General features: G+C 41.2%; 1 protein-coding gene across 1 annotated transcript; it reads left to right on the top strand.

The window, feature by feature from the left end:
- The first annotated feature begins 983 nt into the window (after window positions 1-983).
- On the top strand, window positions 984-11560 carry pdhb (pyruvate dehydrogenase E1 subunit beta). Its single transcript, XM_012819949.3, has 10 exons — window positions 984-1117; window positions 1209-1268; window positions 1692-1799; window positions 5907-5969; window positions 6178-6213; window positions 6542-6827; window positions 7423-7533; window positions 8764-8855; window positions 10536-10677; window positions 11023-11560. The coding sequence occupies exons 1-10, from the start codon at window positions 1082-1084 to the stop codon at window positions 11166-11168; spliced, it is 1080 nt and encodes a 359-aa protein (XP_012675403.1). The 5' UTR covers window positions 984-1081; the 3' UTR covers window positions 11169-11560.
- The last annotated feature ends 13820 nt before the right edge of the window (window positions 11561-25380 follow it).

Here is a 25380-nt window from a genome sequence, read left to right as displayed (position 1 = left end):
TGGAATTGTTTAATATTTGAGGTCATTTGTAATAAATGACTAATACAAAATAGTAGTTGGTTTTACTTTAATATGATTTCTAATTTTGCATTTTGTTGCATTATGCATAATGCTTAATTTCACTTTGTTATCACTCTGTTTTTATCAAATGTTTTGTCACTTTGGACAAAGTGTCTGGTACTTGGTACTTACATAAACTGAACCTACTTCAACTATAAACTATAAACATTGTTTTGCTTGACATATTTATATCAACATTTATTTCATTTGACCTTTGCTTGGATGTCACAAGGCTGGTTCTATCCGCATCTATGAACACATGCAATTCTAATCCCATGTCACCCCACATCACCCTAAATAGGTCAACTTGATATGGGGTGAAAGGCATGGAGGGGGCAAGAGGTCTCTGTTCATCTACAAAAGTTTCAAAGGCAATGATGATGGGTAGTATTTCCAGAAAAGAGAGGTAACCCAAACTGTGTGATATCAAACAATATGATCAGAACTTATTGAATGACACTTAAATACAAGCAATTAGCAAACATATGCTCTAGAACTAGTGTTCTAAAATATAGGCTTCTTACTAAATGATAATATCAGTTTGTGTAGAATGTATTTTTGTATTTTCAAATTACATACATCATTTTATTAAATACATTTTTATACCGGTATTTTGTATTTTATTTTGATACATTTGCTGAGTCGAGTATTTGCAATCTGTAACAACACTGTTTGATGTATTTGTAATAATATATTCGCAAAAAAACACAACATAGACTAAATATTTCAGTAGGCCTAACATCTCTCCTAGTTTCTCTCCTAATGTTAGGCTAAAGTATAGTCCATAGACAAGCTTGCCTGGTTATAATTATTTTGCTGAGTTACTATCTAGCAAACTAGGCTGTCTTGCCCTTGGAAACCTCCAGTGTTTCCGAGTATATCCGGTTTGTGCACAAAAACAGATCGCCATCATTGGTCCTACGAACGACACCGACATTGCGTGCTTCAGCAACGCTCATTCTCATTGGAACAAGTGAGTCATCACTGGTAACCACTCCTCCTAATACAGGACAGGGTCAACATGGCGTCAATGAGGTGCTTTCTTCGCTCGGGGAAGGTAAATGATAAATTAAATTAATTTGTTACAGAAAACAGTTGTAACTGAACAATACGTTAACTTATATTCTGTTATATTTCATGTGATTCAGAATGCTGTGTCGGTGGTTTTGCGTAGAGAGATCCACAGGACGTCGCCGGCCTCTTTGCAGGTTTGGCAATGAGATGTTCTAACCTTCAGCAGTTGTCACCTTTTCTTATATCGCATAACAACATAACATAAAAAACTGTACTCATTGTAACACTCTTTGTATCGTGTTGTTCTTTCAAGATTTTCAAACTGATCACCTTCATCATTACCCCTCCCTAAACTACTTAGCTTGTAGCTTTAGCATGCTTACCGTAACGTATCTGGTCCTCTGAATTACACCGTCTCTTTTCTGTTCTCTTTCCAAACTAATAACTTTCAAATTTGTTTCTAATACACTCGAAACTGTTTGTTTAGACAGCGAAAATGAACGCCAGCTACATTTCTCATTGCTGGTGGCCATGCGTTTACATATAGCTATCTACTTTGTCTTTACTCTGTTATGTCCTCAGCATAATGCCATAATCTAGCTAATTGATATCTCTAGGTAACAGTCCGAGATGCTCTCAATCAAGCTATGGACGAGGAGCTGGAGAGAGATGACAAGGTGTACCTACTGGGCGAAGAAGTAGCACAGTATGATGGTGCTTACAAGGTCAGTGTGCATAGCATACATAGCTCTGCATGATGTAGGTTAATTCATCATGTCACATATTAGTTACTGCTTTCATTCTTTATAGCTATAATGGTATTATCATTTTAATTTGAATGACTATTTAATAACATGTTGCTTCCATGTTAAGAAATAGTAAAGTATTATAAAATATGAAGCTCCACTTAGTGTTTGTATTACATATGGAGTGACACCAGATCATGTTTATACACACATTTATATTGGGAGAAGGTAAAGATAATTATTCACAAAGCTGCACAGAGGCTTTATTCAAAACTAGATTGTCAGAAACATTAGATGCCAGATTTTCTTTAGTTTTGAGTCCACTGTGAACTCGATGAGGTAGTTCTCGGCAAACGAGCATAGAGACACAATTATGTACCTCCCACACCGTAGGGGGAAACAATTCATTGCTCTCCATTGACTTTCTATTGCGAGAAGGTGCCTCCTTGTCACTTTCGTCTGCTTACAAAAGAAAACAAACATGCCCAAACACAACCTGTGTGACAGGATGCACTACCAAAAAAGTGAAAAACCCAGATCAAATTTTTTTTATAAGCTGCCGAACCAAAAAATTAAGCTTTTAAGGAGATTTAGCACAAGCTATTTGACAGGCTAGCCGACTTCTCGTTCTTGTCAACCTTGGCATTGATAGTGTTTGGCACTGCTAGCAAGCTAACAATAATCTTCTTAGCTTGCACTAGCTCTTGCAGACCAAATTAAGTTTGAAAATACACAGATGAATAAACAATAATTATAAAGATTTCCTCAACTAGATGGGAAAACATTTTTTATGCTGTGTTGTGATTCTTGCTCTGTTTATGAAGTTTCCACAGCTCTCTTCAGTCACCACTGCCATTGAATAAGTGAGAAATGATGGCTGATAAACAAAGACTGTGATTGGTTGGAGTTTTGTGTCTATCATATCCAAGTCGAGAACTTGCATAACTGTAACCTATTACATTAGGTAATCACTGCTTACCAGCCAGGACTTACTGCGATAGGAGTCCATTTAATTGCAGAGAGCTGACGAGGTTGGTCATTTTAAGGATGGCAACCTTTGTGTCTTTCAAAGAAAGAAAAGATGTGATTTGTTAGTTTTTTTTTTTTTTTTGGGTTGAAACACTGTTTCACCTGTAGTCTGCTACAGAGATGTACTTGCATCTGTTTACCTCTAACTGTAAATAAACTGTAGGAAATGGTTTTGGCTTACCATGTGGTGCTGGAGTGGGCACTCAAAGGAAAGCACCTCCCTTCGATAATCGACTACAGTTGGGTGCTACATCAGAAACCAGAAGATTGAGACCGCTAAAACACTGACTGTACAACAGTCATTTTCTACAGATTCTTTACAGTTATTGAGTGTATCTTCAATTCGAAACAATCTTTAACTGCGAAGTACTCGATTAACTGTCGTTATCTAGCCTGCAACTTCGCTGTAATGCAAATTCTTCTATCTTGGCCCATCTGCTTGAGGCTGGCCGGGTAGAGACAGAAAAAGAAGGGGGGGTCGTGTGTCAGTATGAGAGGGACAGAAGGGGAGGGGAAACGATCAGCAACATAGCAGATGAAATCATACATGTAGCATGAGCATGCTAGCATACAAGTGGTAAATGTACACAGCATACACAGAGTAAATGTACATAATACATACGAGCATCATATGGTATATACATGATGCATACAAAACAGCTTAGTGGGTATACAGCGTGCTCATAGGGTTACTATTACAAGGGTAAGTAGAGTAGGATATAAGAAGGTTTGTGTCCCTAGGTGGATGTGTCCCTTTGTACTAGTGCTTCCTGAAGGGAGATAGGCTCAAAGCACTTTTTGGGCAATGCTCGACAACCATTTAATCAAAAATTACAAAAGTTTATTTAAAAAAAAAATTAAAAAAAATGTATGGCAAGTTGGCTTCTAGGAACTGATGAATGTAGCCTATTATGACTCCTTTGTGGAGTAGCACCGCCTAGTGAATAATGTCCAATGCAAAAATCTAGCGCTTCACTAGCCAATATCTTATGATGCAACAGTTCAAAGTTAATGACATTTTACATGCTGCATTGCAACCACATTTTTTGGATACACGCCAAATTTCGTGAATTTTGCCCCATTGGGCGTGCACCAACTGACAAATTTCAAGATCCCAAGAATGACTAAGCATACCAAATTTCAAAACATTAGCTTAAAACTTGGCTGCATTATTTAGATGCACACCCAATTTAGTTTCTTTCTGTCCATAGGGGGCACTGCAACTAACACATTTCAATATCTCAGGAACTGAGAACACATGCTTGTGTGAATGGCCAATTCTAATGGGATTTTGTAGGCTTCTTAATGATGGCATATAGAAGCTGTTTACACAATTTCAGACAAATCATCCATGCGATGTTAACAAGTCATCCACAACAATCATCCATCCTCTGTTCCACCATGGTTTGGTCTATCTTCAAAATACATTTTTACTTCAAATCCTTACGGAACATTTGCAAAATCATTCAATCTTTTGCTTTTCACTCGCTTTCTATGATGCGTGTGCACAGGCAATCATATAGTGTAACGGTTTCATATCCTTTTAGTGTATAGCCAACAGTCACAAAGTATAATTCTTTAAATTCTTTGGGAACCTAGAGATATTTCCTATTTCGTTTACATGTTAAGTCAACTGGGCAATAGTTATTGAGGGAAGAAGATGTCTTCCACAGCACTGGAACCTTCTCCTTGATCAGGCTACGGGTGCTGTAGAATCCTGCATAGCTTGTCCGCGCAGGCCTTCAGGACTCTGGGGCAAATAGCATCCTGTCCTGTAGCATTGTTTTAGCACTGCCTCTTCACCTAGCTGCTGGAAATAGACAGGCGGGTGGGGGAGGTAGAGAGGAGCTCAGTGTTTCCTTACATGGGGGGGAGATGGGACTGTGTTGAACCTTAGGGTTAGGGGTGAGGGGAGGCACAGTAGTCCAGATTCCACTATTGGACCAGCGCAAGCTAGGGCTGTTTTCGGGTCAACCGGGGCTAATGGCTCAGGGCCTTAAGCTGCGAGAACAAAAACAATTTGAAATACTATCAGGCTGATGGCCCTGCAGTATTGCCATAAAATCTGCCCACAACATGCCACCTTGGTGTTAACGTCACCCATTTCACAGTCGTGGGAATTTCAAGTTGAGGCGTCGTGCCATAAAGGATGCCAGGCACCTACAACCTACAACCTACAGAATAAGTTAAGAAAAGGAATAGAATGGGAATAGATTTCTAGAATACATCTACATTCTAGAATAGATTTCTAGAATGTACAGTTAACACTCAAATGAAGCATATCCATCATAGGTAAGCAGACTAGCATGCTAAATGTTCATTGCAATAAATTGACTTGAACCACCATGCAGTAATTTGATGTCAATGAAACCTCCATACATATTGTGTTCATTTGAGCCAGATGAGTTTTGCACTGAAACAGGTTGAAATTTAGATCCTTAAATTGTAATTGTTGTTTCCTGCCGCTATGGAGGCAGGGAGGGTGTGGGGTCTGTGTGGCGTGGGGAGGAGGAGGAGGAGGAGGAGGATGATGCAGCTGAGGGTCCTCATCTCTGGCCAGGGTCCTGAAACGCCTCAAAAAGATCCATGTGTGCAGCCCACTATTCCATATCAAAGGAAGACCGGTGGTGTTTTATGCCACAGGAATGGAGACCTCAGGCTGGCAATGGTAGAAAAATCCGGAACAAGGCTTTCTTTCCAATGATGCGGATCAAGGGAGAGAGAGAGCATGGCTTCACATAAAGATTCACCACCAGCATCTCTGAATAGAACAGAGAAAAGTCTGTTTAAGTATCTTAGGTCTGACAGGAGAGGGGGATGTTAATCACAGCACAGATTACGTGCCACCCTTGGACCTGCTCTAACGTGTGATATAGCAGAAACAAACTCACTGAGAAGGAGAAGAGAGAATGAGGAACAAGCGGATGGATTCAAACAAGTATCATATAACTTCGGGAAAATGAACCCAGTTCTTTAAGCATCTTATGCTGTGTGAAATGGACTAATTCTCTGTGTTTTAATGCATTTTTTTAAATTTAATTTGTTGGTCTGTTTTAGGTAAGTAGAGGTCTTTGGAAGAAGTATGGAGATAAACGCATCATTGACACACCTATTACTGAGGTAAGAAGGATTCTCTCTCCAGGACTTTGGTGTCATTTATCAAGAACATTTGTATTAGTATAAGATTAAATGTTGAAAAACTTAAACGATAACTGATAGAGATAATTTCAAAACACTGTTAATGATTTAAGAATATAATAATCAAGTGCCTTGAGTGTGAATTTTCACCTAACAATAACTAAGTTCAATTTCTATGCACTATACACAGATGGGATTTACTGGTATCGCTGTTGGTTCCGCAATGGTGAGTACATTTAGTATGTGTGGGAGTGCTTGGGGACTGAATTGAATGTTTCAGTAATTACACAACATGTGATTGCTACCTTAGATAATGATTGTGTATGTCCTTCCAGAATAATAATGGCTTTCGGCATGCTGGATTTTGTACTTAAGACACTGTAAAGCCTTGAGAGACACTGTTCCTTGTTAATGGCAGTATATAAATGAAGAAAACTGAATTGAGTTAGTAATTGTTCAGATATAAATAAAATGCAAATTGTTCCATTATCTAAGGTAGATGCTGTTGGTCATGTGAATACTACCCTAATTATTACTTAATTATGTATTTCCAGGCTGGTCTCAGACCCATCTGCGAGTTCATGACCTTCAATTTCTCAATGCAAGCCATCGACCAAGTAATCAACTCTGCTGCCAAAACCAACTACATGTCTGCCGGACTGCAGTCTGTCCCAATTGTGTTCCGAGGCCCCAATGGCTCCTCCGCTGGTGTCGCAGCCCAACACTCCCAGTGCTTCGCGGCCTGGTATGCTCATTGCCCTGGGCTGAAGGTCGTTAGCCCATGGAACGCGGAAGACGCCAAGGGCCTCCTCAAATCAGCTATTCGAGACGACAACCCAGGTTGGAGGCTAGGCTTGTACAGCTGAATATCCCCTCTCTTCCTCTCCTCTCTCTCTTCCTCCTCCTCTCTCTTCCTCCCCTCTCTCCCTCTCTTCCTCCTCTCTCTCTCCCTCTCTTCCTCTCCTCTCTCTCCCTCTCTCCTCTCTTCCTCCCCTCTCTTCCTCTCCTCTCTCCTCTCTTCCTCCTCTCTCTTCCTCCCCTCTCTTCCTCTCCTCTCTCTCCTCTCTTCCTCTCTCCTCTCTTCCTCCTCTCTCTTCCTCCCCTCTCTTCCTCTCCTCTCTCTCCTCTCTTCCTCTCTCCTCTCTTCCTCCTCTCTCTTCCTCCCCTCTCTTCCTCTCCTCTCTCTCCCTCTCTCCTCTCTTCCTCCCCTCTCTTCCTCTCCTCTCTTCCTCCTCTCTCTTCCTCCCCTCTCTCCTCTCTTAATCTGAATCTCCCACTGCAATAGCTTTTCCTGATCCTTTTAACGGAGTATTAGCAGCAGCAGTAGTGGGAACAGACTAGCAGCAGACATAGTGTTTTACCTCTTTATTATAAGTATTAAGAAATCAACATTGTCAATAGCCTCTGTCTAATATCCATTCTTTTAATCATATAGTGGTGTTCCTTGAGAATGAGCTCATGTATGGTGTGGCTTTCGAAATGTCAGAGGAACAACTGTCCAAGGATTACCTCGTACCCATCGGAAAGGCCAAAGTTGAAAGACAAGGTAGGTGCTCTAATTAGAATCCTAGAAATTAGAAATAGTGTACTGCTGGGAAAACATAAACAGTCCCCAGTCATAACAATTTAATTCATGGTTGAATATGGAATTTGTGTAGATTTAAGTAATTAGCAGGTGCTTTTGTCAAGCGATTTACAAAATCATATGAAGTTTAGACTCTTGATAGCGAGATTGATTGTGTATTATATCAAGTTTCTTTACGTTTTGACCATTATGTCACAAGATTTTCGTATGATGGGGGACACAAAGTTGGTTATCCCGCTTATACCCCAGTTGCCACTCATGTATTTAGGCGTCCATGTATAGCCCACAAAGTAAACATTTGGTTCAGTTTAAAATAAGCCAACCTGTTCAATTTGCAGTGCTACTTTAGTCACGGACAAGGATAACAGTGGATAGTTGGCCTGGTTACAATTGATTCCGTTGTTGCTAAGCCCAAATCCTTTAGCTTGATAGTTGTTTCCAATTATATTCTTGCTAGCTTGCGAGCTTGATCATTTGCACCATTTGGCAAAATGAGAGTATTTATTTTGTTCGTTCTTCAGCTTGCCCGACAACACACTCACTGTAGTAGCCTGTAGCCTCTATTGATGGGCAACTTTTCTATCAACCGCTATTTACTGTGGTTGTTATTAGGGGTGCTCGATTTTTCGATTTCTCTCGATTCTCTATAGAACGATTCTGTCTCGATTCAGAAAAGTTCATAATCGATTTTTTAATAAAAAGATTTATTTTTTTTTAATTAAAAAATTATTATTATTATTTTTTTTTTACACATTCATTTTGTGTTGAAATGCAAGCGGCATCGATTTTTGCATTGTTCATAGAAAGTCATAATTGTGACAAGGAAAAACTTTTTCTCTAATAAAAAAAATAGAGAAGGTAAATCTGTTGATTTTCTTTAATTATCAAACACAAAGCAGGAAGTGATTTGAGACTCTGAGTAGCAAACTCAAATGTTTTAAAAATCGACATGCATCGATAATCGTTTTATCGGTTTAGAATCGATAATCGGTTTAGAATCGAATCGTTGACCTCTGAATCGGAATCGAATCGTGAGGTGCCAAGAGATTCCCACCCCTAGTTGTTATAGTTACCATTCAAAGGTTCCAGAGCCAATGAAACTATAACTTGAACAGGTGCCTGTTACCATAGAGAATTTTGTGACGTACTGTTTGCCACCTATAATATGTCCATGTGTTTTGTTTTGCACAGGTACTCACATCAGTCTTGTAGCACATTCCCGTATGGTTAGCCATTGTCTTGATGCTGCAGCAGTCCTGGCAAAAGAGGGGATTGAGTGTGAGGTGAGTCTCTTGCATTGAAATTGCTAACATTTTGAGAAATGATGAACATTACACCGAGAGTTACATGTAGGAAGCTGTTTCGACAGTGTATATAACAATTTTAGTGTACAACAAGTAAAAGGGTTTTCAAAGGCAAAGGCCTTGTTCACACCTAGCATTAATATGCATCATGGATGATCCAATCACAAGTGAACCGCTCTAAGAGTGGACCGCTCCTAAGCGTGGACATGGCTAAGCGTGGACAGGTCTAAGCGTGGACAGGTCTAAGCGTGGACAGGTCTAAGCGTGGACCGCTCCTAAGAGTGGACAGGTCTAAGCGTAGACAGGTCTAAGCGTGGACAGGTCTAAGCGTGGACAGGTCTAAGCGTGGACCGCTCCTAAGAGTGGACTGCTCCTAAGCGTGAACCGCTCTAAGAGTGGACCGCTCCTAAGCGTGGACAGGTCTAAGTACAAGTCTTAATGCACCGAGGACGCATTGAGATCCGATCGCTCAGACCACGTTCAGAGGTGGTCTGGGATGCACACGGCCACATTCTTTTAGTTGTGTGTACGCAAATGTGTCCTGGTCCACACTGAAGGACCCCCTGCATAAGCAGAACTACAGACTCATTTGTGCGCCAACAGCATCATAGACTATGTTTACAAACACATATGCAATATCTGTGTACAGTAACGATTCTGAGTGCCCTCTAAATGTTCTGTACGAATATTGAAGGTGACGTGTCTAATTCAGGTGAAAACATGTAAATCTATGGAGAACGGTTGGCCTGTAATGTTACCTAGCATTAGCAGCTAGGTAGCAGTTTAGCCGCATATCAGCAGGTCCCCAGTAACTGTAATAGCAATCGTTGTGCTGTCAGGTTTAACACCAATAAGAAGCTAAATCTCCATGTGAAGTTTTATTTTGAGGCTAGACACAGTCAATAAGTTAATTTGCCTCTGAAGTATAGCCAAGACGGTCGGTGACTGTTAAAGTGCTGGCTGACGCATGCATTCGGTGAAAACCAAAATCACCAAAAAAACAACGCATTTGGTCTTTGGAAATGATGTGTGTTTTATTTGCATATTTGCGGGGAAGTGAGATCTGATCACAAGTGGTGCTCAAGACGCATGTGGAGACACAACCTAATGCCAGGGGGGACCTGACATACTTGGAGCTGTCCACTTGTACTCAGATCACCCAAGACACATGTTAATGCCGGGTGTGAACAGAGCTGAAGAGTGACCCAGCTATGCTTCTCTCTCAAATTATCGTCTGATATAGGATTACAATTTAGCCTACCTCTGTGACATCAGGGGGGTATTCCACGTACGTGGTTTAGTGACAAATACCCCCCTGGAGCTAATTAAATGTTTGTTTACTTTTACCAAAAGAGCTTTTAATACCAAACAGTTGCCATTAGGCACTAGTTACTTTATGCTATGACTATATCTCCTAAGAAACAATCACACAAAAAAACAGATGCTTTTGACCAACGTGATCATGTTTGCCCTGTTCACTCAGTACTTCACATACGTGACCCCAAAGCAAACCTTTTCAAACTTAACAGTTTTTGGAGGAATATGGTAAATCTGGCTAAAATATCTGGTAAATACTTTTGTCTCACTGAGAGGTTCAGTGATTGATTTCAAATGACTTTGTTTTCTGTGTTTTTAACCTGTCATGAATCATGTGCCCAGGTCATAAATCTGCGTACCATCAGACCTCTGGACATTGAGACCATTGAGGCCAGTGTGATGAAAACAAATCACCTCGTGACTGTTGAGGGTGGCTGGCCCCAGTTTGGTGTCGGGGCAGAGATCTGTGCCAGTATCATGGAGGGTGAGTATTTGTGCTGCTTTTTTATTTTTAAGAGGGGCGACAGTGGTACAAGAGGTAGAGAAGTCGGTTAGTAATCAGAAGGTTGCTAGTTCGATTCCCTGTCGAAGCGTCCTTGAGCAAGACACTGAACCCCTAATTGCTCCTGATGTGCAGTGTGCCATCAGTGTAAAATGTAAAATGTGTATACATCCTTGTAAGTCGCTTTGGATAAAAGCGTCTGCTAAATGACTAAATGTAAATGTAAAATGTAAATGTAAAGAGAAAAAACATCCGTTTGGTACAAAATATATTCATAATGGCACCTCTCTAAAATATAGTCATTTGTGTCTCTCTTATGCCTTCCAGGTCCAGCTTTCAACTATTTGGATGCCCCAGCTGCGAGAGTCACAGGGGTTGATATCCCCATGCCCTATGCCAAGATTCTGGAAGACAATAGCGTACCTCAGATTAAGGATATCATCTTTACTGTCAAGAAGACATTGAATGTCTAAATTGTCTCCCATCACAAGTTGTAATATTTCGCTCTCTATTAGTAGAGCTGTCCTGGACCCCTTTCCCCTTACATACATTTAATTACATCAGTAGCAGCCATGAACATCAAAGACAGACTCCCAGCACAGTCCCATTCTGTTACATCATTGGTCTTTCTATGTTTTTGTTCATCCACAAGTCCTCAAATGGTTTTGGGGCAGAGGGAATATTTATTATGGTTGTCAAAGAGGTAACGTATGTATTATGATGCTATAAATCCATTGTAAACTACAATAAACTAAATGAAATAACACTTAAAACAAAAGATTACAGACTTGTTTAATCTATCATAGCTCACATTGATTTGATTTACTTTTTGTGAAATGAAAATAAATATACCTGTCTCCAAAAATTATGACTCTTTTTTTCGGTTTGATTGCCAAGCACGATAAACGATTATATAGACATAATCTGCCTAATTATAGCATCACCAATTTGATATTTTAAGTAACACTATGGAGTTTCTGGAGCTGCAAGGTAGGGGGCTACTTTCTGCTGGACTATTCAGTAACTTATTTGCTGTCTTGCTTTGTCTTGTGTTGCACTTGCTTGATGTTTGACTGTGTTAGGAAAGTTGTTGACTCGCTAGTTTGTCATAAACAAAGTAAGCAAATTTCAACCGGTTTCGTTAAGTTTAGCCGCTAGCAAGACATCTCGTTAGTGATGTTAGCAGGACTTGTTATAATACGCTTGGATATTGTTGCTAGTAATAAGTGCTCTCGTGTCGGCTTCTTTGTAATGCTATTGTGCTAGCTATGTTGGTTAGCTTGCCACAAAGTCAAACTTCAAGCAAGTGTAACATAAGACAAAGTAAGACAGCAAATAAATTACTGAATAGTCCAGTAGAAAGTAGGGCTGAACGATTTGGGAAAATAATCTAATTGCGATTTTTTTCTCCAAATATTGCGATTGCGATTTAATATGCGATTTTTATTATTTTATCCAAATTTTTTTCCCAACAAATTGTAATGAATGATTTCAATATGACCAACACAATATTAGATACATTTAGTGTAAAATATTATTTCCCACATTTTAAATTTTTATTTAACTGCTGATTACAGAATCAAGAGCATTTAAGTAATTTAAACAAAGTCATTGTAAGAATAAACACAAGGCATGCACTTTTTAAACACTGTGTGCAAAATGTACCATCTTAAAAAAAAAAAAAGAATTATAATTATAATATTTTTTTTTTAGACCACGTTTTTAATCGCGAACGTTGCGGTTAGAAAATCGCGTTCTATCATATCGCGATTAAATCGCAAATGCAATTAATCGTTCAGCCCTAGTAGAAAGTAGCCCCCTACCTGGCGGCTCCAGAAACTCCATAGTGTTAGTTTAATTTGAAATATATTCGGGTATAACCACGGTACAATTAAGTAGGCTGTACAGACATACAGGGAATAAGAGTATTCCACATCTGAAGATCCTCGATTATTACTGGAGGCCCTCAGAAACCCTTTTAATCTGAATCCGTAGATCTCACCGGTGGGGCCTAACTGCAAATTCTGTCCGAGGGCCCAGAATTCAGTGCCCTAGTCACTGAAACACACACCCTAGACATATACAGTAGGACCTCACATTTGGTGTAAAACATACATTTTAAGCAGTACATTATGATCAGACCAAGGGCGTTTCTAGCCATTGAAAAGATAAGGGGCCAAGTTTGCCTAGGGGCTTGTCTTTTTTTCTGAAGGGAGCTTGACATTGGTAGGTCGGTAGGTTGTTTTCTTTTTTATCTTTTATATAACCTATATGTATGTGTTTTGTGCCACAAGTGTGCTTTGGCAAGGCAGTTTCTCATGGTAATGTCAATATAGCAAGTCTATTTTAACTTAATTTAACTGAGAGAGAGAGAAACCTTCCCTTGACAGACTTGGCCGTCAGTTGTAGGCTATTTATTGGTGTATGGGCTATCTAGCTTGTGTTGCTATGTAGTTATGTCGATAAACGTTTTTTTTTTTTTGGCATCAAGAGGATCCGATACATGGTGTTATACCCATGCTCAATGATTTCCCTTGAGTTTTCTTCTTGATAAGTCCAAGAAGGCTAGATTGTTTTTTTTGAAAATCTGGGTGCATGTGTCTTCCAACGTTGTGTGTACTGTGCAGCGTTTCATTACTTGTTACTCAGAGTTTCATTACTGTCTAGTGAATACGAGGCATGGGTGTGAGTTCAAAACAGATATATTCTTGTGTTAGATTTTAGCATTTTGTGAAATTTACATTATAAGGAATAATATGAGGCCCTTTGTATAAATGTACTTGGCAAAAATGTTTCAAAAAAATACTATGATATACCCAAGCCACACCCTTGAACGTCCATATTCTTAAAGTAATGGTATCATATTTTAAGCCTAGAAAGTTTGAAGGAGCTAGCTTAAATACTTTTCTAGTAATAGAAAATGGCTCTTCAGAAAACGCTGCTTAAAAAGCCTCTTAAGTACAGGCACCCCCTCCCCCCTAAAACATCTTTTTGTGACAAAACTATTGGGAGTAGAGAGCTAATATGTGGGACTATACCTATTAAGAAGTGTATGAACAACCTTGATTTTTTTTTTCAGACAAATCTGAGACGGTCGAGTGGGAGCCATTGTCCCACTTGGAATGGGGTTATAAGGCCCTCTGGGAATGGAACGGGGTTATAAGGCCCTGGTGATGCTGATGTTAGCAGCAAATGCAGTAAAACTGCAGGAACTCAGTGTAGGTGTCGTCTGTCAGTCAGCAATATACTTCACTCCTATTGGTAGTCACATAAGTCGCGTTGCCTTAAAGTTGAGATAAGTTTAAATCAGTACCAGCCCACTTTTCAACGCCAAAGATGATTTCGCCTGTCTGCCTTTGGCATGAATTGTATTAACCCCTCGGTCACATGAAGGACACAAGTGAGAGACATCTCATTCATTTTCAATAAGAGTTGACCATTGAAGTGACCATTGCATCACCAACTAGGTGGGGTGAAAATAGGCTAGAGGTGTATTTTATGCAAATACTGAGTGACACAACATGGAGACTAACAATGGGAGAGGAGGCAGCGTGACACATGTTGCTGAAACACATTAGCAATGGTGCCTAGCCTTGTTTAGTTCTGTAACCTGGCAACCACAAGCTTATAATGCCAATTTGTCTCCCTCCTGTGTTGTAGCGAAAAAAACAACCTCTTCAAATCTTAGAGTAAATACTCAGAGTCAGAAGACCGAATGCGATAAAGTTTTATTCAATCCTGCAGACATTTCATTCAAATCGAGAGTGGTGGTCCATGGAGCAGCTCTGTCAAAAACCCAGCGAACTAACTATTTAATAGGGCATATTCCGTCACTATGCTTCTCCAATCAAAAGCCTAAAACTAACCAGAAGCCTAAAACCAACCAGAATATTCTGCTCACTAATTGGCAAAACATCTTTCAAGATGCCGAGCAGCTGTGTCCTTATCAGTAGTTTCACCCCTCCCGGTTATGATGGCAAGGCTCTTTCGTGGGAACTTCTACCTGCTCTTTGATGAATTCCGCATCCCCTTATGCATAAACCTTTTAATTAATATTCGGCTGTCTCTGTAAGCCTGCACCTGTGGAAACTGTGTGATCTTGTTTTGAGAAAATAAGCCTCTCTGTTTGGCCTGACCTTCATCCCTACACACAGGCCTCTCTGCACGTAGGCCTACCCGTACTGGCCTGACCTTGGTCTGTGCACACGGGCTGTTCTGACACTTGTTGTTGCAAAACTGCTTCATGTTCACTACACCACTGGATTATAACCATGATTCTCAACACTCATGTGACCATAAGGTAACATTTCATGGTCTCTCACCGCTGCAGTCCACGGTTCATAACTATACACTATTCTACATTTGATCAAATTCAGCTAATTGTTCCTTGACAGTCCTTAAGCCATCCGTTCAGTTCATACTCAGTCCTGGCTTTGTAAATGGGAAACATAGTGGCTCGCACCAAGCCATGCACAATCCCAGCCAATCAACAAGGGAGGTGAATAATTTGATTGGCTGTTGAGCACAAATATCAACAACCTTTCGTGAAACTGAATCGCAGCCTGCAGTGGCGGCGTGCCCATTGACTCAGGGTGGGCATGTATCCACCCAACATGATGTGACCAATGAATAAGTGAATCAAATATTCAGATATTATTGTCAACATTTCATGCATACAGCTTGTCCCCGCAGACAGCCATCGCAACCCAAATTTATAACTACTGTGACGATGTGATCGTCCCTACGGGTGAATATGTCCTCTGGCTGTCATGCCATCGAGCCGGGCTCTTTGGCGTTGCGGTCAGAGTGCATGTTTGGCACCCTGTAGACCCGGGTTCGAGTCCGGGTGGGGTGACCACGCTCTCCCTTCACTACACAGTTCCCATGTAATTCACAAGTCTCGTATTCGCATAGGCAGCTGTCAGTGACTTCAGCAAGGCACAACACAAGTAGGCCAGATATTCAGAGGAGTAAAATGTAGTGTTCTCCCTTTGTAATCCGAGAGTTTGATGGAGATTATATAGAGCAAAATGATGGATAAATTGGGTAATTGAGCGATAATATGATAAAGTGGCATAAGTTGATTGCAATTTCTCTTCTGTTAACGTTTGAAGTTTGGAATGTGTGACGGTCGTGGTGCGACCGCACATGAACTGCACACTCCTGTCCCATATTTGCACCCACTAGCGCACCCAAACAGACATGGTTTGCACACATACGCACACACAAACACTCATACCACTGATTACAATTGGATCCACCTCATGGACACCGCTAATTGCCTAGACTGGCGGAGGGGACACTACAAATGGTTTAGTCCATACCTCTTTAGTAAGGTGGATTTAACAAACATGTGAGATTATGTATTTATGTATTACAGAGTTATTTCTTAGTTTGATAGTGAGGAAATACTATGTTTGTCTCAGGGTCTGTTTTGTCATTGTTGTATTGTTTGGTTTTGTGTCTACCCCGGTGTGTGGAAATGGTGCTGGCCGCCAGGTATATACAGTGGGGAAAATAAGTATTTGAACCCCTGGCGATTTCGCAAGTTTGGCCACTTGCAAAGAAATGTGTGATCTATAATTGTAATAGTAGGTGTATTTTAACAGTAAGAAAACAGAATATCAACAAAAAAATCCAGAAAAATGCATTTTATAACATTTATGACTTAATTTGCATTTGATGCAGAAAATAAGTATTTGAACCCCTAGCAAAACATGACTTAGTACTTGGTGGAATAACCCTTGTTGGCAAGCACAGACGTCAGACTTTTCTTGTAGTTGGTCACCAGGTTTACACACATCTCAGGAGGGATTTTGGTCCACTCCTCTTTGCAGATCGTCGCCAAATAATGTTTCCACCTCCATGCTTGACGGTGGGGATGGTGTCATATTCAGCATTCTTCCCCCTCCAAACGCGGCAAGTCGAGTTGATGCCAAAGAGCTTGATTTTGGTCTCATCTGACCAATCCTCCTTAGAATCATTCAAGTGTTCATTGGCAAACTTCAGACGGCCCTGTACATGTGCTTCCTTGAGCAGGAGGACCTTGCGAGTGCTGCAGTACTTCAAACCATTACGGCGTAGTCTGTTGCCAATGGTTTTCTTGGTGACTGTGGTCCCAGCTGCCTTGAGATCATTCACAAGCTCCCCCTGTGTAGTTCTGGGGTTATTCTGCACCTTTCGGATGATCACCGATACCGCACGAGGGGATATCTTGCATGGAGCCCCAGACCTAGAGCGATTGACAGTTGTTTGGTGTTGCTTCCATTTACGAATAATCGCACCAATAGTTGTCTGCTTCTCACCAAGCTGCTTGCCGATGGTTTTGTAACCCATTCCAGCCTTGTGCAGGTCTACAATCTTATCTCTGACGTCCTTGGTCAACTCTTTGGTCTTACCCATGGTGGTGAGGTTGAAGGTGTGAGGTATGATTCTTTGGACAGGTTTCTTTTATACCCGTCACCAGTTGAGATCAGGTGTACCTTGTAAGGCCTAATGAGGACTAATCTGTGTGCTTCTTGGGCACATAACTGGTCATCGGGAGCCAGAATTCTTGCTGTTTGCTTGGGGGTTCAAATACTTATTTTCTGCATCAAATACAAATAAAGTCATAAATGTTATAAAATGCAGTTTTCTGGATTTGTTTGTTGATATTCTATTTCTCACTGTTAAAATACACTTACCATTACAATTATAGATCACACATTTCTTTGCAAGTGGCCAAACTTGCGAAATCGGCAGGGGTTCAAATACTTATTTTCCCCACTGTATGTTCATTGTTCTGTCTAGTGAGTCAAGTGTTGTCAGGTATGTGGACCTTGTGTTTTGACTAGTGCTGTCATGTAAACGCGTTATTAACGGCGTTCATTTTTTTATCGAGAGATTAACGCGATTAGCGAGTTTTTTTTTTTTAGATTAACGTTCTTTTTGGCCTCGCAAACTGTGTAGTAGGCTAACGTAACGGGTTGAGTGAATGGTGAGCGCGATACGGCAAAATGGATGATAAAAAGCTTCTGAATGGAAAGTTTACTTTTAAAAGTTGGTTGTGCAAAAGAAGCGAGCTTCACTGTTGTCTGAAAATGTCAACAGGCAGCTGGCTGAAAGCAAATAAGTAGTAGGCTTATCTTTTATTGGTAACCTAACTGTTACGGTTAATTGTTTCTGAAATAAGAGACCTGACTGCTATGTTCCCAGCAAACTTGAAAAAAATAAAATATTAAGCCATGGTTTAACTGCACTAGAGTCCTTGTTTACCTGAAATGTGCACTTTATAATTTTATTTTGTACCGCCCTGTTTGGCAATGTTGGTTTTCAATAAAATAAAACATTTGCATAAAGCAAGCCAATCCACTTTTCCATGTTGATAAGGGCATTCAAATAAAAATTAAATGATGGAAAAAATGTATAAATGAAGGGACATTTAGAATAGATAAAAATGTGCGATTAATCGCGATTAATTTTGAGTTAACTATGACATAAATGCGATTAATCGCGATTAAATATTTTAATCGTTTGACAGTACTAGTTTTGACTGCTGATTTTTGTCCTCTACCCCATTTAGAGGCTAAGCAGGTATTTTTAATAGAGCTTTACGACTGCTGCATATTGTCCTCTACCCCATTTAGAGGCTGAGCAGGTGATCTTCATGGAGACTGTTGCTCTTTGTCCTCTGTTCATTTGAGAGGCTTAGCAGTTCTCCTGGGTATTTTGAACCCTATTAAAACTTTATATTTGAACCCTCACTCTGTCTCTGAGCTTTTCGGGCCAAACCCACACCCTTGGCCAAGGCCGTTGCTGGAACAACAACTCCACTGGAGAGCGCTGCAGTGAGACTCTCTTGCCTTCCCTCCCCCCTTCCCACAGACACCTGTGGATTGTCTCTGTCTGGGACCTGATCAAGGCTGTCTCCATGGCAATACAATCCTGCGAACTGAGAATCTGACTGATTGTGGCCTAGGTGAAGGCGACAATCCAGGCCTACTCATACACGAATCTAACAGATTTGGAGGTATGATAAGAGCATTTCCGAGAAAGTATTTTAATCAAAAGTGGCTCTTGGGGATATGGGCAACATCATGATTTCACAGACACAACGCTGTCTCGCCCAAGGCAGAGCAGGACGAAGACAAAAGGCTGAACTTTCTACATACATACACACACACGTACATACTACAGATATGCAATCACCCCCCCACGACCCCCATCCCACGCCTTCGCCTGCTTCGTACGCCCAGTGTGATGGCTGCTTGTCTGTGCTGGCTTACCTCCATCCCCCCACCCCCCTCCCCGTTGCAAGTCATGAGTTTCTGTCATGTTGTAAAATGTATGTGCTTATGTGCTGAGGTGTTTTTTTTTCCTGTTCCCACACTGTGCTCCTCTAGGAGCATAGTCTGGGGGTTGCCTTTTTTCTCTCCTCCCCTCTCCTCATGTTATGCTGCAATTTTTCAACCTTGTCTTCATACATTTCGTTGCCTCTGTACTCTGTGCAATGACAATAAAGTTGAATCCAATCCAATCCAATCCAACCTTGCTAGTACCAGGTTGGACCTCCTTTTGCCTTCAGAACTGCCTTAATTATTTTTGGCATAGATTCAACAAGGCACTGGAAACATTCCTCAGATATTTTCCATATTTTTCCATATCGTCATGAGAGCTTCACGCAGTTGCTGCAGATTTGTTGGCTGCACATCCATGATGCGAATCTCCCATTCCACCACATCCCAAAGGTGTTCTATTGGATTGAGATCTGGTGATCGTGGAGGCCACTGGAGTACAGTGAACTCATTGTCATGTTCAAGAAACCAGTTTGAGATGATTTGAGCTTTGTGACATGGCACGTTATCCTGCTGGAAGTAGCCATCAGAAGATGGGTACAATGTGGTCATAAAGGGATGGACATGGTCGGCAACAACACTCAGGTAGGCCAACAATGCTAATGCTTAAACAATGCTCAATTGGTACTAAAGGGCCCAAAGTGTGCCAATGAAATATCCCATCATTACACCACCACCACCAGCCTGAACCAGGGCCGGAGTGGGGCCACTTTTCAGCCCGGGAATTTCAGGCCCAAGACCGGCCCACTTTTTCCATGGTAGTGGAAATTGGATAAATGAAGCAACAGTTCAGCTCTTACTATCCTGTAGTTTTCTCTTTATTAATACCATGGTTCAACAAATAATGTAAAGGTTAAATAATAAACCACTTAAGCTGAGAAGTTAACAAAAAATATTCCACTATTCCACAAGGATAGGTTGATAAATTAACAAAAGCAGAAATAAATAAATAAAGCATTTGAAACGTATCCCACTCTTCAACAAAGAGGCATATTGAACTAATGTTTACAGTTCAACTCACAGTACAGAAGTTACATTGCGAATAGCACCAACAGCATCTACAGCATCAGTAACCGCCTAAGCAGTGCACTGGTTTCAGCCACTTTATCTAAAATAATTGTGTCGTTGCTTATAGACATGAGGATTTCCTTCTCTGTGCACATTAACATGAAAGCCTCCAAATGGTCCTGACTCAATGAGCTTCGTACCCTATTCTTCACAAATGTTATGGTTGAGAAGCTTCTCTCACATGCAACCTGTGTGATAGACAAAGTCAACAGAAACTTATATGCTAACCCAATGACATGATAAGCATCTGTGAGGAGGTTGTACTGGGAGAGTAGCTATTAAATGGACACAAATGGCACAGTTTTTGCAGGAGGAACAGGTCCTGCTTTCAAGCTCCATCTCTGGAAATATTTTGCTTGCGAATAGGTTGACAACGCTACAACGATATTAACCAACGCTACAACGTTAGCCTAATAGTTACGTTGCTAATCATTAGGCCTATGTCTCTCTTTACCAGTTGCCACTTGTGTTTGTCCTCTTGAAAATAAATCGGTAAGCTTGGCACATTTAGCAGCATCCTCCTCCAATGCCTTTCTTTTTTTCAACCTGGCTTTTTCAGCCCCTCTTCCTCCCATCCATCCTCTCTGACGCATATCGTTGGGGTAGGGCCGGCCCAGCTATCGGTAGTCTGAGAAAACTTTTTGTAAAAGACGGGCTATGGACCCAACCAACTCTATTTGGGAGGGGAGAACTCCCTCGCATGGTACAACCCATGCAGAGGCTGCGGTGTCAGAATGCGGAACGTGTGTAGCCTACTTTAAGAGAAGATGGACTAACGTGACCGGCCCAGAAGTGAAGCGGCCCACCGGGGACTCTCCCGATTCTCTCGATTACCCACCCCGGGCCTGGCCTGAACCATTGATACAAGGCACGATGGATCCATGCTTTCATGTTGTTTACGCCAAATTCTGACCCTATAGATCTGAATTTCACAGCAGAAGTCGAGACTCATCAGACCAGGCAACATTTTTCCAATCTTCCATTGTCCAATTTTGGTGAGCCCTTGCGAATTGTAGCCTCAGTTTCCTGTTCGTAGCTGACAGGAGGGGCACCCGGTGTGGTCTTCTGCTGCTGTAGCCCATCTGCTTCAAGGTTCGACGTGTTGTGCGTTCAGAGATGCTCTTCTGCATACCTTGGTTGTAACAAGTGTTTTATTCAGTTACTGTTGCCTTTCTATCATTTTGAACCAGTCTGGCCATTCTCCTCTGACCTCGGGCATCAACAAGGCATTTTCGCTCCGGGGAAGTGTAATTCACACACTGGATATTTTCTCTGTTTCGGACAGTTCTATGTAACCCTAGAGATAGTGGTGCATGAAAATCCCAGTAGATCAGCAGTTTCTGAAATACTCAGAACAAACCCTTCTGGCACCAACAACCAGGCCACGTTCAAAGTCACTTAAATGACCTTTCTTCCCCATTCTGATGTTGGGTTTGAATTTAAGATCCTCTTGTCTTGAACATGTTTACATGCCTAAATGCATTGGGTTTCTGTCAAGTGATTGGCTGATTAGATATTTACTTTAACGAGCAGTTGAACCGGTGTACCTAATTCAATTCACTTCAATTCAATTCAATTTGATTTATACAGCGCCATAACAATACAATTGTCTCTAGGCGCTTTACAGAGCCCAGAGCCTGAACCCCCTTAGTGCAAGCACATTGGCAACACGGGCAAGAAAAAACTCCCTGTTAGTCAGGAAGGAACCTTAAGCAGAACCACGACACATAAGGGGGGACCCATCTGCTTGAGGTCGGCCGGGTGGAGATAGGAAGGGGGGATGGGGGAGGGTTGTGTGGCAGAAGGGGATGGGAAACAACAGGTGTTGTACATATCCTGCATTTGGTAGGTGTACATAATATATATACAGACATCCGGTGGTAAATACATGATACAAACAAGACCAGTTTAGTGAAGTGGCCGGTGAGTGTATGTGTGGTGCTTGGCTATAGAGTAGGCCCTATACAATGCAAATGAAAGCAAGCCTTTTAAGATGTTATGTTAAATGTACTCATTCCACATGGAGCAGGGACAACCTTGTAATTGTTTAGACAGACACACTTTTTATAGAAATGACCTTCTCAGAGTGCCCATCTAGTTTTGAAATGGTCCTTTGTCAATTTATGGTACCCTGCCATCTGATGGTCATTTTGTAGATGCGGTTTGGTAGCTACTTTTAATTTATTTGATTTGCTTACATGTGCTTGTGCACCTGCCCTCTGGGCAGTTTAATTGAGTTTAAACAGCGATGTTATAAGACAGGAGACAAATCACTGATGGGAAGTCCTGCCCTATATTTTGAAGAGCCAATTACATTGTTGGAAGCGGCATAACTGATGTTTCGCCCCCTCTCCATGTTCTGTTTATTTCCACTGTTGCCATAGTAATAGCCACAACATTTGGGCAAGACATCACGAAGAATTAAGTCTTTTTTAGCCTTATTTGAGCGGTTGGAGAAACAATGTTCACACCGTTTATGTCAGATTTATATGTGGATTTACAACCCCAAATCAGAAAAAGTTGGGACGGTATGTTAAATTAAAATTAAAACTGAAAACAGTGATTTGTAAATTCTCTTTGACCTGTATTACATTGAAAACAATACAACAGCACATTATTTGTGTTTTACCTCATGAATTGTATTGTTTTTTCAAAATAAACACTTAATTCAATTTTGATTCTTGCAACATATTTAAAAAAAAAGTTGGGACAGTAAAGCATTTATCACTTTGTAATGTTGCCATTCCTTTTCACAACACTTAAATGATGTTTAGGGACTGAAGACACTAAGTGAGGAAGCGTTTCAGGTGTAACTTTGTCCCATTCGTCCTGCACACAAGTCTTAAGATGTGCAACGGTATGGGGTCTTCGTTGGCGCATTTTGCGTTTCAAAATGCGCCATACATTCTCTATTGGGGACAAGTCAGGAATGCAGGCAGGCCAGTCCAGCAACCGCACCCTCTTCTTCCCCAGCCATACCTTTGAAATGTGTGCACAGAATGTGCTTTTGCACTGTCTTGTTTAAATATGCATGGGCGTGATGTCGTCTTGAAGGCAGCATATGTTGCCCCAAAATCCCTATGTACTTTTCGGCATTAATGGTGCCATCACAGAAGTGTAAGTTACCTTAGCCAAAGGCACTGACACAACTCAATACCATGACAGGCTTTTGGACTTGTTGCTGGTAACAGTCTGGATGGTGCTTTTCTTCTTTGGTCCAGAGCACACGGTGTCCATTTCTTCCAAAAAATACCTGAAATACTGATTCCACGTTTCCACTGTGTGATGCCTCCCAGCCCAGAGAAGTAGAAAGGCGCTTCTGGACACGGTTAACATAAGGCTTCCTTTTGACACAGTAAAGTATTAACTGGCATTTGTGGATGTAACTACGTATCGTAGTGCCTGACAAAGGTTTGCCAAAGTAATCCTGAGCCCATGTGGTTATATCGCTTATAGATGAATGACTGTTCTTGCTGCATCTGAGGGATCGGAGATCACGGTTAGGTGGCACGGTGGCTCAGGTGCTTGCACTGCCGCCTCACAGCAAGAAGGTCATGGGTTTGATCCCCGCATGGGGCGCTGTTGGCTCTGGGGGGCAGGTCCTCCCCAGACCTTCAGGTGGGCTATCTCCCGGGCCTTTCTGTGTGGAGTTTGCATGTTCTCCATGTGTTCACAAGGGGTTTCCTCCACTAAGAACCCCAACAGAAAAACATGCAAAAAGAACAGAATATTCCTGTCCGTCCCTGACCGGACGGTTCAATTGGTCCCCGGGCGCTGAGAAGCTGCCCACTGATCCTGGAAGAGGGACGATCCGGGATGGGTTAAAGGCAGAAGTTGAATTCACGGCGACCTCAAGCCTGCGTGTGCCTGTGTCGCCTCCATATATAACACGTGTGTGTTGCAGTGAGTCGTTTGTGCAATAAAAAACTGACAGCAGTCAGTCTTGTTTGTTTTGTTATTCAGCTTAGGCTTTCGCAAATACTTATTTTCTGCATCAAATGCAAATTAAGTCATAAATGTTATAAAATGCAGTTTTCTGGATTTTTTTGTTGATATTCTGTTTCTCACTGTTAAAATACACCTACTATTACAATTATAGATCACACATTTCTTTGCAAATGGTCAAACTTGCGAAATCGGCAGGGGTTCAAATACTTATTTTCCCCACTGTATATTTACAAATAAAATGAAGTTGACCAGACAAAACATGAAATATCTTGTGTTCATACTGTCTGCAATGAAATACAAGTCAAGGTGCATTTATAAATCACAGCTTTCTTTTTTTATTTGCATTTTCCATATCTTCCCAACTTTTTCTGATTTGGGGTTGTACTTTAAATGTCTGTTTGACCATCCCATGTGGAATTAAGAATCTCTCCTCATTCATTTAGAAGGGAGCCTCATCTCTTTTGGCTGAAACAGCTGCCTGGAGGTGTTGCAGAGTGGCCTATAAGGACTTTGGTTTAAAGCAACAGTACGCAGCAATTTGCCACTTTGAGATGTTTTTTATATACACCTCTTTTAGTGAATTTTTGTATTCATTTTGAACATATATGGTCATGTGAACAACAGATAGACACACCGGTCCTTTCTGCTAGCCGCTCGGGCTATGCACTTTGTAGTTCTGTGGTCTGAGATTGACCACACTGTAAATACAAATAGAGATTCCACTAACGACTCGCGTCTGGCCCACGACCTTGAATGAGGCCCCGTTTACACGGAGCCTGGATTGCCTGAATCCGGAGAGAAATGTTTCCGGATCGACCTTTCGTTTACACGAACCGGGTGGATTGGGTCACAATCCAGCGGATATGTGTTCGTGTAAACCCCGATCCGCACACTTTCTAACCTCATGATGTAATTGCCCCACGTGAACGCCTCGCAACCTCAGCCTGAACCCTTATTAACCCTATTGCGTCACTTCATAGCAGCAACAACATAAACTAAATTGATGTTGTTAAGAAGCTGGTTAGGAAAGGGATGACATTAACAAGCCACACTTTAATCTATCACTGTTTAATCTATTTGCATCAGACCATTGTTCAAAACCGTTTTTTAAACGTGTCAGCAATAGCCTATAAGAGCAAATCTGACGTGACATTGTTTTTATTATAGACAGAAGTTTCAAAACGGTAACTTACACAAACGAGGGTTATGGCGAAGTGCGCAATGTGGAGCGAAATGGAAAACCCCTCTGCTTAATCTTCCAGTCGTCACTGTTGCATTTTAAAGCCTCAAACTTGGAGTGCCATTTCTCCACACACCATGCTTACATAGCCCAGGA

The sequence above is a fragment of the Clupea harengus genome, chromosome 5 (genome assembly GCF_900700415.2).
Source record: "Clupea harengus chromosome 5, Ch_v2.0.2, whole genome shotgun sequence".
Classification (NCBI taxonomy): domain Eukaryota; kingdom Metazoa; phylum Chordata; class Actinopteri; order Clupeiformes; family Clupeidae; genus Clupea; species Clupea harengus.
This window is presented reverse-complemented; position numbering and strand designations above follow the sequence as displayed.